Source organism: Manacus vitellinus, unplaced genomic scaffold (assembly GCF_001715985.3).
Source record: "Manacus vitellinus isolate BGI_N305 unplaced genomic scaffold, ASM171598v3 scaffold_0_pilon, whole genome shotgun sequence".
NCBI classification, from domain to species: Eukaryota; Metazoa; Chordata; class Aves; order Passeriformes; family Pipridae; genus Manacus; species Manacus vitellinus.
In genome coordinates, this window is record NW_021938789.1 from 60,371,221 (window position 1) to 60,389,302 (window position 18,082).

The 18,082-nt window shown below is 42.8% G+C and overlaps 1 protein-coding gene across 1 annotated transcript in view; it reads right to left on the bottom strand.

The window, feature by feature from the left end:
* Positions 1 to 18,076, bottom strand: part of PCDH10 (protocadherin 10) — a 37,382-nt gene extending 19,306 nt beyond the window's left edge. Inside the window, 9 exon segments of the mRNA XM_018074205.3 lie at positions 2,968 to 3,273; positions 12,160 to 12,266; positions 12,842 to 12,900; positions 14,441 to 15,037; positions 15,040 to 15,084; positions 15,086 to 15,142; positions 15,144 to 15,190; positions 15,193 to 15,484; positions 15,487 to 18,076. Coding sequence (XP_017929694.2) covers positions 2,968 to 3,273; positions 12,160 to 12,266; positions 12,842 to 12,900; positions 14,441 to 15,037; positions 15,040 to 15,084; positions 15,086 to 15,142; positions 15,144 to 15,190; positions 15,193 to 15,484; positions 15,487 to 17,070 — 3,094 coding nt within the window. The 5' untranslated portion in view covers positions 17,071 to 18,076.
* Positions 18,077 to 18,082: the final 6 nt, after the last annotated feature.

Genomic DNA, 18,082 nt, shown 5'->3' on the forward strand with positions numbered 1-18,082 from the left:
TGTGACAACATGATTACTTTAGGAGCTTCTACTACACAGAAGCTGTGCAAAGGCTTTTTTTTGACAGTTCAAATACACTTTTTTGATTAATTCTCACTCTTATCAAAATTCTAATAGATTGAGAATCTTTCTTGTATGACTTTCCTGGACAGATGCCAGCTACTTTGTTCCTAAAACCCCTAAGTTACAAATTTATGTACTATGCTGAGGCTTCTCACTGGTCTCTAATTTACAAGATAAACACAACTTCTGACATTCTTCGGTTACTAGCTTTTGTTAGAAACTCAAAATTAAAGAAACACATAATCCACTGACTTCTTCCTATTTGTTTTAGCCAATTTTTCAACAACATCCTCTTCATGACTCAGTCTGGCACATTTATTTGAAACGGTTACCTGGGATGGGTGCCTTCCTAAATACACCTGTCTGTCTTTCTCTGTCCCTCCTCAGTAAATATAAATGAGAAGAAACAGTTTAGAATCTCTGCCACATCCTTGTCCTCACTAACTGCAGCTCAAGAGACCTACCAATTCTCTCCTTGCTTCCTACACCTGACTTCTTAGAAGCTGTCTATATTTCTTTGCATGCCTTTGGCTATTTGCTCTAAGAAGTCCCTCTTATGTTCACTAATTACTACCCTAAAATTTACTTGCTAGAATTTATGCTCTTTTCTGATGATTTTGTTTTAGAATCTTTCTTTTTTGAGACCTTTTTAGTTCAAATAGGTTTTTTGCATTCTGCAATATATTTTTCTTCTTTGCTACTCATTTTTCATGAGGCCGTTTTCATACCTGTTATAACTTTTTATACAGTATTTTTGCTGAATATGAGGGTTCTGTTTCATACATTTAAATCATATCTTTTAAAAAATCATTCTACTGACAGAATGACTTTGATACGGTCTTCTGTGTTAAGAAGCTGAAATTACTTTTATTTTTAATTGCAATTTTTAATTGCAATTGCCCAGTGGCTCAACTAAAGTTCCTTCCTGGATCAACTTCCTCTTATGCATTTCTCTTGCTTTATTCATTTGATAAATTATTAATTATAAATTATTTACTCATTGCTACAAGTACTGCAGTCACTTTTTGTTGCTCCTGTTCTTTGCTATACAAATATAATCTAAATTAAAGAAAATACCAAATAAGGGAAAATAACCCAGAGAAGCATTACTCTTGTTTTGTAAAAGTTTCAACTTTGAGGATCGGCGGAAAAAAGCAAAACTAAATCTGGATTCTCAAGTGTGGATTATGTAATAACAGTTGTTTATATATGGTTACTCCTGACATTTTACTTCCATTTTTTTATGCCCTTGTACCAGAAAAGTGTAAAATGTAAACTGATGTCTATATGTAAAGACATTGTTCAACAAAACTACTCATGTTAGTGTAACAAAATTTAAAATCCCCAAACTATCAACAAAAGAAATATGTCATTGTTATTTGAAATAAAACTCCAAAGCCTACAACAAACCAGAACAGAACTACTATTGTGGCATCACCAGATAACAATAATCATGTCAATGTCCATACTGCACTAGAACTTGGTTGTTATAGGACCATTTAAGGATGTACCAACTTGTTAAATTAAAGTTAAATTTTTAACTGAGCTAACAGTGATGGAATCAGTACTGCTAAATTACGGCTTAGTGCCAAAGAATGTTTTGTAGAAGTAAATGATGGAAGACCCGTTTGAGAAAGCCAGACTCATGAGTTGTTAGGTCATACCGAAATCTCACATTGGACTTTAGAATATGACCAGATGACTGACACCTGATATTTTACCTACAAAAAATAAGCTGATCGTCTCAGGACAGGTTTTGCAGGAACGGCTTTCACATATCAGAACTGGTAGTTGAATTTAGAAGTTTTCAGTAAAGCAAATCTAAAGACTGAAGACGTAAAAAGACCTCTCCTGAAGAACTGAAATACCAGGACAGCTAATTAAGAAGGGAGAACTGAGCTGTCTATGCTGAGAATGATCTGTAGCAAAGATCTTCACACGTCAGGACTGCCAGCACAGCACCTCTCTGAACAGCTGAATGCTTTACAAAAATAAATAAATTATTAGCATTCAGAGAGATTCTTTTTTTTATTCCAAATCTGCTGTCCTAGAAGACCTTTGTTGCTTTAAAAAGGGTTGGTAATGCAATGTTAATGTCTTTGGCTTATTTGGATGAGATAAACATCATAAACTCTTGAAGTAAAGGAGATTACAGTCTCTAATAAAATAGAGAAGGCAGCTAAACAGAATGAAAAGACATATTAGATCAAAGTGTTACTCAAGGGCTCTACAACTGGCTCAGACTCCAAAAGGAATTATGAAGGTCTTTTTGAGATCTATCACACTCTTTCATATCACCTAACCATAGTTGAAAGGCGACTAAAGAAAGAGGCAAGATTTTGGAAGGAGACAGAAGGCACAGAGGAGCACTGACAAGAGTCAATACTATGTAGGCACAAAGATGATCAGACTTAGGGCAAAAGTTTTTATCTTCTTCTTTCTAAGCCCTTAAACTATGTAAATAGCTACTTCAAAATAATACACGTACTGTTTATTCACCAGATACTCCTCAATCGTATAAAACACTCCCAGGAAAGTTATCTCAATTTAATTTTAGTCTTATGAAAACGTTAGCCTGGCAATGCCAATTTTTAAACCATGTATCCAAGAAAACTTTGAAAATAATCCAGCATTAGAAAACAAAATTGAGCAACTCCCCTACTAATATCAGCTCATACTTTTGCTGTTGAAAGTCGTGTCATACTAAAAACAATCAAGGTTTTATCTTCTTTTAAAAGGCATTGAACAATGCCTTCTTCAGTGGTGCCTGAATCCAAGAGAAGCCATTTTTCCCCGCTGCTCCTAAAATTGTGCCTGTATTATTCCTACCATGAATAGCAGAAAGAGCTAGTCTTTATTCCCGCAAAGGGAACACTTTCATACAGCTTTTTGAACGGTACTTACTCAAATATGGTGGTTTGTAAGGCGCTCGTGTATTAGACAGCAGTCCATCCAACTCCTTCCTCTCCAGACTGTTGTGAAGGGCCTTCTCTTTGCCAAAGGTGGAGAAGGACCTTTCTGCCCCCGGCTGGGCTTCTGGTGTTTCAAACACTTCAGTGTCTGGAACGGAGTCCATGCCAGGTACGTGCAGATTGCTGCGGTAATCTGCAGCTTGGCGTCCATCAGATGGGACAAAGGAAGGCATCCAGCACCGATCTGAGTGGCCCAGTGCTTTACATTCCTCCGTGCAATTGGAGAAGAGATCCATGCCTGCAAGCATGAAAGAAAAAGAAACTACAGATATAAGCTTCAGCATCACGAACAGCTGCTGACAGATTACGCCAAGGAAAGAGAAGTGGAAAGGGAAAAGGTGTAAGAACTTCATCCACTAGTTTCATCTCCTCAATGTCAACTACAAAAAAATCTGATTGTCTGGTCTTCAGAAGTCAAAGGCATCCTTTAACAAGTGTAACTAAATGCCAGAATGTCACACACACAAAGAAATACCACAACAAGAACAGCATTGGTGGTTCTATCTCACAAAATCCCTTGCAGATCTCACTGTTTAGAACCCATTCATATAAGGTTCGATTCCACTTGTAGGTGGATGTCTGTGGTTCACCAGTTGAAAATACTTGTTTAAGAACATGAAGGAATTGTTTCTCTAACAATATCTCTGCAAATCTATCTCTGACCAAAGAAATTAAGTGTCCAGATTGAGGAATCTCAGATTTCATTTATGAAAATGAACCATTAATGAGTCCTATAAAGGAACTATCCGTGCTATACTGGCATACAGATAGAGCCCACTGATATTAAATCAGATGTTACAAAGCAAGAATCCAGCTTTCAAGTGATCAGCATAGCTTCTTTAATCAATTGTTACAGCACTCTTTCAGAGATAGTTTTCATTGCTACTGCAGCAGTCCTTACTATCACCAAGTCATCCAAGAAATGGGATGGGATCCTATAATAAAATACTGCAATTAGCAGTACAAAGGTATCTGCAGTCCTATGTGAGGTGGCTGAGGAAACTATAGAAAAGATTGTTAGTACATCTCCTCTATAAACAAACACTTGTCTGTGCCAACATGGAACCGTTTGCTTACAAATCCTTTAATGATACTAAGATTTCAAATGACAAGCTATGCTGCTGCTGTCTCCTTTCAGACTGGCCTTCCAAAGGAACAATTCCTGGCTAAGAGTTATTAAGTTGTTAGATTATACTTGTTTTGAGAGGACTGGTGTATGAAATCATAGGCATAGAGTAAAATAAATAAATCTCAAGTTGTTTTGTCCTGCTTGTGTCTGGGATAGAGTTCATTTTCTTCCCAGTAGTTGTTGCAGTGTTGTGTTTTGGATTTAATATGAGAATAATGCTGATAACACATTGATGTTTCAATTGTTGCTCAGCAGCAACATTGCCCATGCTCTGCCGGTGAGGAAAGGCACAGGAAGCTGTGAGGGAGGATGCCAGGACAACTGCCCCAAGCTGGCCAAAGAGCTGTTCCATCACAGAGCATCACGCCCAGTACATAAACTGGGGAGCTGTCAGAGAGGCGCCGGTCGCTGCTCAGGGCTGAGCATCGGTCAGCGGGCGGTGAGTGACTGTAGTGTGCATCACATCACTTCTTTGTCTTTGGTTTCACTCCTCTCTCTCTCTCTCTTTTTTGTTACTGTTATTATTACATTCACTTTATTTAAATTATTATACTATTCTTATCTCAGCTTGCAAGGTTTATTTTTTTCTGATTCTCATTTCCACCCCACTGGGGTGAGGGGACTGAGCAAGAAGCTCTGGGGTGCTTAGTTGCTGTTTGGGTTACATCAACACAATGTTCAACATCTTACAGAAAAGCAGAACAGTAAAGAAACATCCTTTTCTTGTATTTATAAGGAGAACTGTCTTAGGTGCATGTCAAAACTGAACTAAATCTGTTATAAACATTGCATTTACAAGCATTGCATTAGAATTACAAAAAATGACACTACCTGTAACAGAAATAGGAAAAAACTTTGAACAGTTGTAATAAGATTCATGTAATGTAGTTCATTCACCAGTCAACATTGTAAAGAACTGGATTAGCTTGATCTCCAATGTAAGGATTAGTATTAAGAATTCTACCACTGTTTTGAGCTATAATTTGACTTATATTAGTAATATTTATGTAATACCTCACACTACAAAAAACAATCTCTTCAGCAAGGAAGAATCATTATGAGCAACCAACAAGTGCTTGAGTACTAGAGGCAATCATTTAGACAGAAAAAAAACATGAGGAAATGAAAAGAAAGGTTTTTATCTCAGATTAATCTCATTTTATAATGACTTTTTAATTTGAAATTAAGCAATATACAATGCCAAGTCCAGTTTAGATTAGAACCTTGCATTGATAATTGGCATGCAGAAGTCTGAAAACAAATTACTGATCAGTGAACTGTTGAAGAATGCAAATATGAACTGCAGATATGATTAAGGAATCAGATGAAGATCATCAGGCGAGGAGAAAAATAGTCTAAATATAAATTCTGTAGTGGTATTAGCTATCAAAGACTGAAAAGAAATATTTAGATGCAGCTTCCCAGAAAGAAATTAGTATCTAACAATGCCTATAAAACCGTGTGTGTGTATCTTATATATTGAAATGTCTGAAGAAAAATATTTCTTATGCAAGAAAAGACACATTTTATGAATCTAACTTTTTGCCATTCCAAAGATTTAAGGGACAATAAACACAAAACGGTTATTTCAATTTACAGACTTCCTAGCAAAGTTACATGTAAACAACAAATAGCCCTACATTTAATAGGAAATGATTATAGTTACATTTTGCTAACAGTGTATCAGTGACCATATTCATTCAACCTTTTCTGAAAGACAGCAGCAGAAAGAAAAACTTAAGGATAAATATTAAATTATATACTTTATTCAATGGGGAGGGAGACATTACAATAATATTGTTTTAAATATATATATTCAAATATAGACTCTTTTCTTCCCTTCATGGATCTTTATTTCCCCTGGAAAATTACCCTCCATTTTACTATTTTCTTCTCACATCAACTGCTATACTGCAAAATGTCTCTACTCAAATATTATTTTTTTTGTTCCCTTTTGAATACTGCTTGTCTGTTGCAGTGTACTGAACAGTATTATATAACAGCTTATTACAAAAGAGATGTTATAGCCACCATAAATCAGGATTTTAAATAAACAAAGTAATGAATGTAGGAGATATAAAATGTAAGCCTGTACAGCAAACTTTTTCCTCCTTGAAGATGAGAACTTGTAAAAAGAAAAAAAGATCATATACATCTGAATTTTAATATACACTCCTGGAACACATAGCTAGAATGTAAATGCTTGTTTAGGATGGGAACAAAATGTACAGAGAGGTAAGGGTTAGGAATTGCTCCAGCTTCAATCAGTCACAACATTCCCTAAGAGTTTAGTTGAACGGGTAGAGAACCAAGCCCTTGGGTTTAGTATTTTGACAGAAAAGAAATTCAAATTAGAAGCCTAGTTTCAAAATCCCTGGGCACCCATGTCTATTTACACTGCCTGTGGTATGAATGCTGCCTATTCCTCCTCTATCCTTTTCCTGTGGGTCATAGTATAGAATTCTCTGGTTCTAATTGAAAAACATTTAACACAGGGCTGGGGGCAGGTAAAGGCAGTTTGCTATTTTCCAAGAAGGAAGGACATATCATGGTAAATGAAGCAAGACACTCAACACAGAACTCCTTCATACACCAAGAATCATGTTCTTGATTTATAACAAAAAGAAATGTTCAGCAGTATAACACTTCCATCTCAACTCCCTCATAAAGGTAGTTAAATATATGTGATCCTTCTGAACTAAACTATTCATCATAATTGAAAATCCACAATAAAGAAAAATGCTTTCTATTTTTCACTCAGTGATCCTAAGTTGGACCTTGCAGATAAACTGAGATTTTAAAGGTGACTCTGAAATATGAATTTCAAATGCCCTTTGTGGATACAAACAGATAGAATGGAGCACTGAAGTTCTGAAAATGATAAGCATTGCACTATTCCAAATACAGCCTACATATAGAAACTGATGGCAAAGGACACTAGTTCATTCCTATTTGTTCAAGTCTTATTACCACATGGGCCAATGGCCAATATGAGCTTTCACACAACCTTAACTTTGCAGATTCTGAAGTAAAACAAACCCACGGCCCTCACTCAAAAGCTGCCAAAAACTAGGGAAGGAGTTATGTATTGTTTGATGTCTGCATCTGAATTACCTGAACTCAGGTGCTTTGAATCACACACTTGGTAGCACCACATTGTGGAAGCAAATTCCCAAATTGCTTCCTTTTCATATCTCAAAAGGAGAAAATCAAAATTTCTATGTGCATGAGTTTTAAATGGTTTGAAAGACCATTTCGGTCAAAGCAAAAATTAGGCCTAAACACAATTATAAATAATGTTTTCTTCTTAGTTTAATTAAAGGAGAAGAACCATACACCATTTAGAGCAACAAGTGAACATGTTCTTATGTATTACTGAGTAAATGATGTAATAAAACAGAAAAATACAAACTGAATGTTAACAAAGTATTTTTGCAATACCATTATTGAAAGGGATTTTTTTCCCCCAACGTGTGTAATTTTTTCAGAACTTTGCCTTTTACTTGGAATTAAATAGCATTTCTCATTTCTTCTGTGCTAGTTATATGCAAGATAGGTGTGATGCAGGGAACCAGGCCTCCTTTTCAGAGCTCCATTACCAGGACAACTGGTTAGATTATCACTGAGACAGTTACTCATTTCCCTATGATTCATGTTTTGTGTTGGTAAATACGGATAATGATATTAACCTCCTTAGAGGAAGACTTTATCTACTGAAGAACTGGACTTCATGAAACAGTTATTATCAGTCCTTCTTGCTAAATAATTGGTGCACTGCTTTGAATAAAACTGACTTAATCTGCATGAGAACATGAATAAAGACTCAAATATCTTCAATATTCAGCTCTTCCAAATCTCAGCTTCAAAGCCCTATCTGGACCACTGAGATGTGAACATTATTAAGCATGCAGACCAAGGAAGAAGAGAAAAAAAAGAAATAGAAACAGCCCTCAGCTTGAGTCAAAGCACTTTTCTAAGCCATTTTCATGTTCACTTTCACTTTATCCGAGATAGACTCTTTGCCCAAATGATCTTCAAAACAGGATTTAGTTGTCACTCTGCATAGACTTAGAAGGAATATTGGTTTTCTCTTTGCCTTTATCACGAAAGTTCTTCCTCTCACTTCTCAGATTCTTCTCTTTATGGACCCTGAAATATCATAGCTCTTCTGCAATAATGTATACAAACCCTCTTGGCATTTACCTAATCTGTACTGAAAAGGTGTGAGGCAATGTTTCACCTTGTGCCTTTGTATCAGATCCCTACCAGCTTCCTGATTTTAGGTCTCAGCTGGTCACCAATGCAAACTGTACAGCACTGCACAGAGGAGATGATCAAAAAAAGCTGATGCATTTTATAGTACATACATGTTCAGTACATCTACTTGGCTTCACATCTTGGATATTCCTTCCTGAAGTGCATCTGAGACATTGTGCCAATTCAGTGAAAAAAAGCATAATACTGTGAAGAGCTCTGCTTGAGAAAGTTGAGTAGCTAGTGAGCAACCATATGAAATAATATGATGGCATGAGTCCAGATCTTGCAGGACAGGTGTCTAATCATACAATTTAAGTGTACACACATGCAGAGTATTAATTGGCACCCAAGCCGGCAATTTCACGAGGGAGGCCAAGAATTCAATCAACCATGGGAAATAAACTAACCTCATGCTTAGAAATTACTCCTACAGAACACGGCTGAAATACGGTGTGTTAATAATAGGTAGTAGTGTTGTGTTAGTTGTGTTTGTTCTATAACAAGTAGCAGGTTTTGTCTCAGCAGTTTTCAAAGAAGAGCACAAATCATTAGAACATGCACTTGGAGTTTGAGACACTCCCCCGCTTTGTTTGCCACAAACTTCCTGCACTTCTTCACCTTTGGAAAGTTACTTTCCAAAAAGCTCAGATTCTTATCCCAGTCTTTGAAATAACTACTCAATCCACAAAAATTAGGCTCTTGAGCCTCCCACTACTTGCCATTGCCTGCCAAAAGCAGATGGCAGTACTTTAGTACTTTGACAATGTTAAGGTAGGTAAGAAGATAATTATGAGGCATTCATGGAATACTTTAATGAGAACAATATGAATCCCTTTCATACTTTCCAGCACGCTTAAACACATGATTAAATCAGTATTAAGAAAACATATTTTGTGAAAAGGTGAACTAGAATCTTATTTCAAAATACAATAAAATATTTTATGATACGTAGAACAGCTTAGTTCATAATTTTCACTACATAATTGTGCAAGATAAAGCTATGACAGGGTGATAGGTTTTCATCCTGAATGTTTTCCTTCCCAATTAATAACTGACCACAACTTTTGACAGCCAGTTCGGACAGCAATGGACAACTGCAGAATAGTTACTTTTGTGCCACAGGACTGTTCATGGCTGATAGAAGTCATGTACAGAACCGTAAAAAGATGTTTTCCCAGCAGAATGTGCTGTTGACTGAAACTTGTAGGATATGAATTTGTATTTAGCATGCAATGTGAATTGCGTACTAAATATTTTTAGATGTTTTTGACAATAAATATAATGCTGCACAATATCTGGTAATATCTTGAAAAAAAACAGCCCAAACTCCTGCTATGTTTTCAATCAGTGTGTTTTCCTTCAGTAATTTAGACAGAATTGATTACAGAGCATCAGAACGACCGAAAAACTGAGAAGGCATTTGCTCTGGTATTTCCTCTACCATTTAAGGTCAAACAAGATTTATGCCCTTTTTTTCCCCATAAAGTTCATTACCAAAGCAAGAGTAAACTTTTTATATCAAAATATTGTCATCTCTGAGGTCAAGGGGCGCATTCTTTGCATGAAGACAGCACAAATCAGCCCAAAACTTACAGGAGAAGTAAAAAATATGTATGTAGAAGATTAAAGCAGTTTCTAAAGAGATTTATATTCAAATATTTATTTGGAAGTAGCATTAAAAAAATGGTGCATGTAAATTATTCTCAAATCACAGCACCAACATACGAAATTGGAAGTTCTGTGTATTCTGAGGTTTCAGTTCAAACTGTTGATTGTGAGTAGACCAAACCTAATCTGCAGCTTTCGTTATTTCCCTTGTCATTGCCATTGGAGACACAGAAGTTCATAAATCACATCGGATTCTTAAATTATTTAACATTATTTAAAAGTATAGAATAGATTTTTCCCCTATTTGATAAAATAGAAATGAAGAAGAATTTACCCTGCTAAGGACCAATGCCAAGTTTGACAAGTGTTCATCTCTGAGATAGACTACTTTTAAAATGGAGAGAAAGAATAAAGACCAGAAGCACAACAATAACAGCACTGAATGCATCTAAAAGAAAATAGCTTTCAGTTGATGTGCAACTCTATGATTATATTCCCACCATCAGTCAAATCCAGCCCCTTCCGCAGATGTTTATTCTTCTCTCTCCTGTTTGGTTATTATGGTTCATTATGTTGAGGGACTAAGCTGATTGAAATGTTCATGGAGATGACTGCTGCAGTAAAATGCGTAAAAGAGAAAAAAAAACAGGAATGCAGGGAGGGCAGGAGGAGAGGGAGCTTTTTATAACTCGATAGCACTGATTGCTGCATCAGAAACAGTGCAAAAGAAAGAGTGGGGGGAGGCTAAATACATGGCTTTTTAAAACAACAATAAATCATACGCCATATATAGGCCAAAAATGAAAGAGGCTCTGTGTTCAGATGTAAACTTCTGGCAAGACCTGGTTTGTTGTCAGGTTCCCAGACATAAAATAGACACTCTGTTCACTTAGCATGAAGCCCTGCAAGAAGCAGGGAGCTCCGGAGACTCTTGGCTCTTCTCAAGTCTCATTAGGTCTGCATATTAATGACTTGCAGCAATAGAAAGGGGCCCTGTGGCAGCCTCCTCTTCCCCTGGTGCCTGGGTTTCCCATCGTTAAGGGCACAGTGACTACAGCAGCAAGGAAACAGGGGATGTTAACAGAGCCCGGTGAGGCAGCACTGCTGTGACAATACTGGGTCCCCTGCCCTGGTATCTTGTAAGATGGGGGGGTCAGGAAAAACAAAAAAAAGACAACTAGCAGTATTTTGTATGACACATTTGCAGCAAATCCTTATACATGACAGAGCACAGAGGAGACAAGGGGAAAGAAATCACTGTATTGAACTAAGATGTACCAGACCTGTGGAGGTTGTGGTAGGGAAGAAAGCACAGTATTTGTGGCTAAAATGCAGTGTGAGGGTGAGTGTGAATTCTAATGCACAGGCTCTGAACAAATGTTCCTTTCAGAAGCAAACTGACAGTATGAGAGCAAAGACAGCAAGCCCTGCACATGGGAATAACACTGCAACGTATATATTTTCTAGATGATTCACATCATAAGTCTTTTAAAGCCTTTCTTTCCTGTCAGGAGGGAAGAAATGTATTTAGTAATACCTTAACCTTATTAACATGGAGATCACTTGCACTATATGGTGCCTCAATTTGAATTAAAAAACAATCCTCCAAAAATGCTAAGGTATTACATATTCAGAGCACCCAATGTGTCTCCGCTGATCCCCAGCAAAAAAACCTCACTGTCTGGCTGTCATTCAATCACTGGGTTCTTTCTTTCCCTTGGGAACTCCCCCTTCACTTCCCACTGCCATGCCAGCTGAAGTGCCTACTAAACAAAATTGCTTAATGCTTTGAAATTCTGCAAATCTACCATCAAAAAAAATGTACTATGAAATGTACCAACAACTGTGTTTTAATGTGCAGGAAGTTTTGCTACAGCAAATGATGCAGTATAACATACCAACCCTCCCCTACAATCAAATGAATAGAATAAACTCTGCCCCGTGAACAAAAGAGGTCCAAAACTGCCTCCTTGTCCAGGTAACTGCAGCAGCAAGTTGACTTAAACCCAGCCTCCCACACAATATGCTCACCTTATTTATGTCTCTCTGGTATTATATTCCTATAAGTAACTGTTCCTTCTAGTCTCTCTACTTAAAGATCTACTATTTCCATTCTCTTATCAGACTTACCAGAGGATTGACCTCGATTAGTGGCATCATGATCACTGTCTCCTTGCTCACTGTCTCCATGACCACTGTCCTTAGAGCTTACTATGTCTGCTTCCTGGAATGCAGAACTAGACACAGAAACATCTTTACATTAGAATAAACATAAAAGAGGAACTCATAAAACATTCTTCCGCCATCACATGGCCAAACACGGTGCTGCATCCCCCCACCCTGCCTGCTGCATGGCTTCTGCAGAGGTGCTCTGCCCACCATAAACCAAACCAGGAATTTTCAGATCTTAGGAGTCTGGTTGGACGAGACAGCAAGACTTATTACTGCACTTGGGTTTCATGTAGTCGGTGTAAGTAATTTGGTAGCATTTACTTAAGCTGGATAGCTGAATTTTAACTCAGCGAGACAATATCTTCTGGAAGACCCTACAGAAGCATGTTCATGAGTATTTGAAGCACGTTTTAGACTAATACAAACTGAGATTTTGTTCTCTTTTCAGTCGGTTTTGAATCCAGTTCAGAAAAGCTGTAATTCAAACTCATTTAGCCAACTGTGTCTTATTTAATACGTCTACAGACATTGGACTTCCCACTGCTTTACTACTCTTTTACATCTGCAGTAAACACATTTCTGCACCCCATTCAGACTTGCTAAAGCATGTGTGAGGAAACCAAGGCTAAGGAGCTCCTACCTGTTTACTCGTCGGGGTCTGTCAACTAGATAACTGAGCTCAGCACGCTGATGTTTCGTCTAGGAAAAAAGAAAACATTGGGAAAGATTTTTAACTCTTGATAGTTCTGTAACCAACCAAGGGAGCTGCTCAGCATATTCACTATAAATGGTTATGCTTAGCTGCAAGTAGGCCTACACAATCTGTTTCTAGGATGCAAGGGGAAAAAACCCAGCTCTTAGTCATACAGATGGGAAGGCATGAGGGATTTTTCTGGGGTTTTTTGGGATGACATTCTGACGTTTTCTCACAGTGTACACTGTTGAGCATCACAAGGACTCCCACAAAAAATTAACATAACTATTTCTAGACTTGTGGACTACTTTGAGAAAAAAACCTTATTGTAATCTAGTTCTCAGCCTGTTTTTAATTTCAGTGTATAAAAATAGGGAGAGATGGTACTGTTATTGTACCCTAAGGAAAAAAATGCATTGAGATACCCTCAAGTCATTAAAAAGACAGCAAAAGACAGGATTTTATGGACATTTCTAGGCAAGGTCAATCTTACAATCCAATATTAGAAATTTTACTGCAAAACATAACTCTTTAGAACATACATTCAAACCATCTTTTCCAGACTGGACAGCATTCAAGTTTCAGTTAAGAGAGAATGTAATGTTTTTACTAGTGCATAAGCAGAGAGGTACTGAGAAAAAGTATAAGCTAACCCAGTAGAAAATGATTAATGGGAGAGTAACATGGGGGAATATATACTTTGATAGAAATTCTCTACACACCAGGTAACACAATATAAGCAACGTGTTTGACAGGAAGGGACATTAGGTCTCAGCATATAATTTTATTGAAACTCTTGCTGCTTTCCTTTGCAAGTTCAGCTTTGTTGTCATAAAGAGCTGTGTAGATAGAGTAAAGAAAAGTCAGTTAATAAATCCTAATTCACAAATTAATTAAAGCTCCTGCTAACTGTAGAGATTGTCACAGTCCCAGAGGGGGTTTCCCCCAAAGCCTTACTTGCACATGCGAAGATTTCAGGAAGGAAAAAAGACATGGGTTTAACGCGTTTCTTCAGAACATGCTGTGATTACACCCCACCTCACTCCAGTCCTGTCAGCTGCAGAGACTCTGCGAAGAGCCGTAATCCCCACCCCCCTCAACCCACAGGCGATCTGCTCGCAGCTAGCGCTGGCTCAGGGGGATCTCCGCGCCCCGGCCGGGGCCAGATTCCTTCAGAGGCAGCGGGATGGGGGCGGGCCGGGGGGGAAGGCAGCAGGGGGACACGCTTGGCTGCAACAAACTGCTGAGCCAAGGTGGGAGGGACCGGCGGGGCGGGGGGGGGTCTACCACGCACTCCCCTCTGAGACCGAAGGGCTAAACCCTCCCGAATAGGAGAGGGCAAAGAGGGGAGTGAAGACAGACGGATGGATTAAAGCGGAAAGGAAAAGGATGGGGAATGCAAAACGTCTTTCCCGCCAGGGGAGGAGGAGCGGGGGCTTCAGGAAAGCGGCCCGGGGCTTGGGGAAGGACGTCTGGGGATGGCTAGAGGATGAAGCCTAGCGGGAGGCGGGAGGTGTGTGGGCTGGCGGGGGGTGCCGTCCTTACCTCGCTAGACAGGATGCTGCCGTTGGAGATGATGTCGGGCTGCTGGTCGGCGTAGCCTGTGACGATGGCCCCGCAGGGGTTGTGCTCGGCGTCGGTGCTGCGAGAGGGGCTGCAGGGCTTGAGGAACATCAAGTCGGTCTTGGCGGACTCAGGGGTGAGGCAGACCTGGTAGCAGTAGTTCTGGTTGTGGTGGTGGGAGCCGAAGCTGCCCGACTCCTCCACCGGCACCTGCGCTGGGTTACTGGGCACGTTGGAGCTCTGAACCAGCATGATGTCCGACTTGCTGAGCTTCTTCTTGCGGGCCCGTGCCTGCCGGCTGCAGCAAGGGCAGCAGCAGCAGCAGCCCAAGCAGCAGTCGCTGGCCAGGCAAGTGTAGATATTGAGCTTCTTCTCCTTCTGGCAGCGCACGGCCAGGACGATCATGGCCAGCAGGAAGATAAAGGAGACGGAGCCCAGGGCGATGATGAGGATAAGGGTGAGGTCAAGCGAGGTATCCCCCCCGGAGCGGCTGGGGCGATGCTCTCCAGAGCCGCCGCCGCCACGGCCCCCCGCGCCGTCCCCGCGCCCGGGCCACCGCGCCGGGCGCTCGCCCGCCCCGCGTCCACCAGCCGATTCTGGACGGCGGCGGTGGAGGAGAGCGGCGGCCTGCCCGTTGGCGCGCACCTCGATGAACCAGGTTTCGTAGGGGCGCGCGGGTTTCCGCGCTTGCCGGAACCCTGCGGGCCGTCCGCAGTCCCGGGCCAGTCCTATGCGGAACGCCCGGCCTTCGTTGCCCACGCGCGATTGCCTGATAGGTGATGGCGGGCGTTTCTCCCCGTTCGTCCCGGCGTCTTCCACCGCTCGCCACTTCGGCTTCACCAGGTATTCCCGGCTCGGCGCGCGGGGCAGCGCCTCCCGCGCCGGGGGTGCCATTGCGGCCGGCAGGGGGCTGACGATGGCGGCGGGGCGTTTGTCGTTTCTTGGTCCACCCACGATTGATGTGGACGGTTTTGGCGTTTTGCCGGCCAAGCGTGCTGCGGCTCCTCGCCGGACGTCCCGGGCCTTCCACTTTGGAAGCTGAACTCCTTGAGCTGCTCGTAGTCGAAGGAGCGGAGGGCGTAGAGGAAGCCGTTCTCGGAGTTGATGGAGACGTAGGTGAAGACGGACATGCCCTGGATCTGGCTCTCCAGGATGGAGTAGGCGAGCCTGGCGTTGGCGCCCTGGTCGCGGTCGGTGGCGCTGACGGCGTAGATGTAGGCACCGGGCACGTTGTTCTCGCTCACGTACACCTGGTACACGGGCTGGCTGAAGCGCGGCGCGTTGTCGTTCACGTCGCTCACCCGCACCTGGATGGACTTGCTGGTGCTGAGCGGCGGCTCGCCGCGGTCCCGGGCCACCACCGTGAGGGTGTAGGCGTCGCCGCCCGGCTGCTCGCGGTCCAGCGGCCCCTCGGTGACGATGGTGTAGTAGTTCTTGAAGGAGCTCTTGAGGCGGAAGGGCGCATCGCCCTGCAGCAGCTCGCACTGCACCTGCCCGTTCTCCTCCGAGTCGCGGTCCGAGACGCTGAAAAGGGCCACCACGGTGCCCGGCGCCGCCGCCTCGCTCACCGCCTCCTTGACGGTGGAGAAGCTGATCTCGGGCGCGTTATCGTTGGCGTCCAGCACCCGCACCAGCACCTTGCAGTGGGCCGGAACGGCGTTGGGCCCCAGGTCCTTGGCTTGCACGTACACCTGGTACACGCTGCTCTCCTCGTAGTCCAGCTCACCGCTCACCTCCAGCCGCCCGGTGCGCGGCGCGATGCCGAAGAGCTCCCGGGCGCGGGCCGAGATGTGGCTGCTGAAGGAGTAGATGACTTCGCCGTTCTGGCCCTCGTCGGGGTCCGTGGCGTTGAGTTGCAGCACCAGGGTGCCCGGCGGGGAGTTCTCCGGCAGCGACACAGTGTAGACGGGCTGCTCGAAGGCGGGGACGTTGTCGTTGGAGTCCAGCACCCTGACGGTGAGCAGGGCGGTGCCGGTGCGCTGCTGGGGCTGCCCGCCGTCCACCGCCGTCAGCACGTAGCGGTGCACCGCCTGCTGCTCCCGGTCCAGCGGCTGGTCCAGCACCAGCTCGGCGAAGCGGTTGCCGTCCCCTTGCGTCTGCACGTCGAGGGAGAAGTAGCTGTTGGGAGTGATCTCGTAGGTGCGCAGGGAGTTGGTGCCCACGTCGGGGTCGAAGGCGCTCTCCAGCGGGAAGCGGGTGCCCGGTGTGGCGCTCTCCGAGATCTCCACGGTGAGGTCGGGCTCCGGGAAGGAGGGCGGGTTGTCGTTGATGTCCAGCACCTCGATCTCCACCCGGAACAGCTCGAGGGGGTTCTCCAGGAAGACCTCCAGGTGCAGCAGGCAGGAGGGGCTCTGCTTACAGATCTGCTCCCGGTCGATCTTCTCGTTCACGTAGAGCACCCCGGTTTCCAGGTTGAGCTCCAGGTAAGGGCTGCGGGAGTTGGGCGCCGTCTGGAAGCGCCGAGCCGAAAGTTTTGTAATGTCCAAGCCCAGGTCCTCGGCGATATTCCCCACGAACGTGCCATGCTCCTGCTCTTCCTGCACCGTGTAATGGAGTTGGCAAAGGGCCCCCTCCACCATCCAGAGCAAGGCAAAGAGGAATAGCACAATCATCTCCAAACGGGGAAAGAGATCCCCCCTCCCCGACACCACCTCTTCCTCCTCTTCCAAAAGCCACCACCACCTCCTCCTCCTCCGAAAATTCACACTACAGTGTGTGTGTGCGCGTCTGTGTGTGTCTGTGTGCGCGTCTCTGTGTGTGTGTCCGCGCCTGCAAGCGTGTGGAGAGAGCGGGATCAGGGGAGGGGGGAAGAAAAGGGAGGGGGGAGGTTGATCTGGGGGGAGGGAGTGTGCTAGATACTATTTCTTCTGATTCATGTTAGGATTTTTCTCTCCCCCATCTCCCTCCTTTTTGTTATGGGTATTATTATTTCACACGCTGACCAAATGAAGAAGACAGGCGTCCCCACTTCATCTGTGATCTTCGAAATAAATGACCAACTAATAATAGATATTAGCTGGCTGTAGCTAGAGATACACAGTAGCCCGCTTTTATTTATTCCGAGAGTCTTGGCACTGCACCGCGGCAGCAGCAGTGGCGGTGGAGGCAGCAGCAGCAGCAAATCCCAAGGAGGAAATTTTTATATTTCAAGATTGTCCTCGGTTTGTCTTCCTGGTGGGAGCTGGAGGGGTAGATGCTGCTGGAACAGCCGGTGGACATGCCCTCTTTAGATGGAAGAAAAAGGCAGGAAACCGCGAAATTGAAAAAAAAAAAATTACCTGCAAAAAGATTTCATATAAAAAAAAAGGCAGAGAACAGCTTTGCTACCCAAAAGTTTCATTCCCTGATTCTAGGATTTTCTCTTTTTCCTTTTTTTTTTTTTAATGTGAGGATTTCAGATTTTTCTCTCTTCTATTAAAGGTCTTTCATTTTCTTCTTTTATTGGTATTAGTATGTTCATCATCATCACTCTGCTTTTATGGATGTGTCGATCAGGGTGGGTTGTTTTTTTTTTTTCGTGTCTTGCTGCTTTCGCGTCTAGTGCCTGTCTCTGTATCTGTGTCTGTCTCAGCTGCTGCCGCTCGCCTCGCGTCCCGGCTCCGCTGCTGCTCCCGCTCCCGGCTC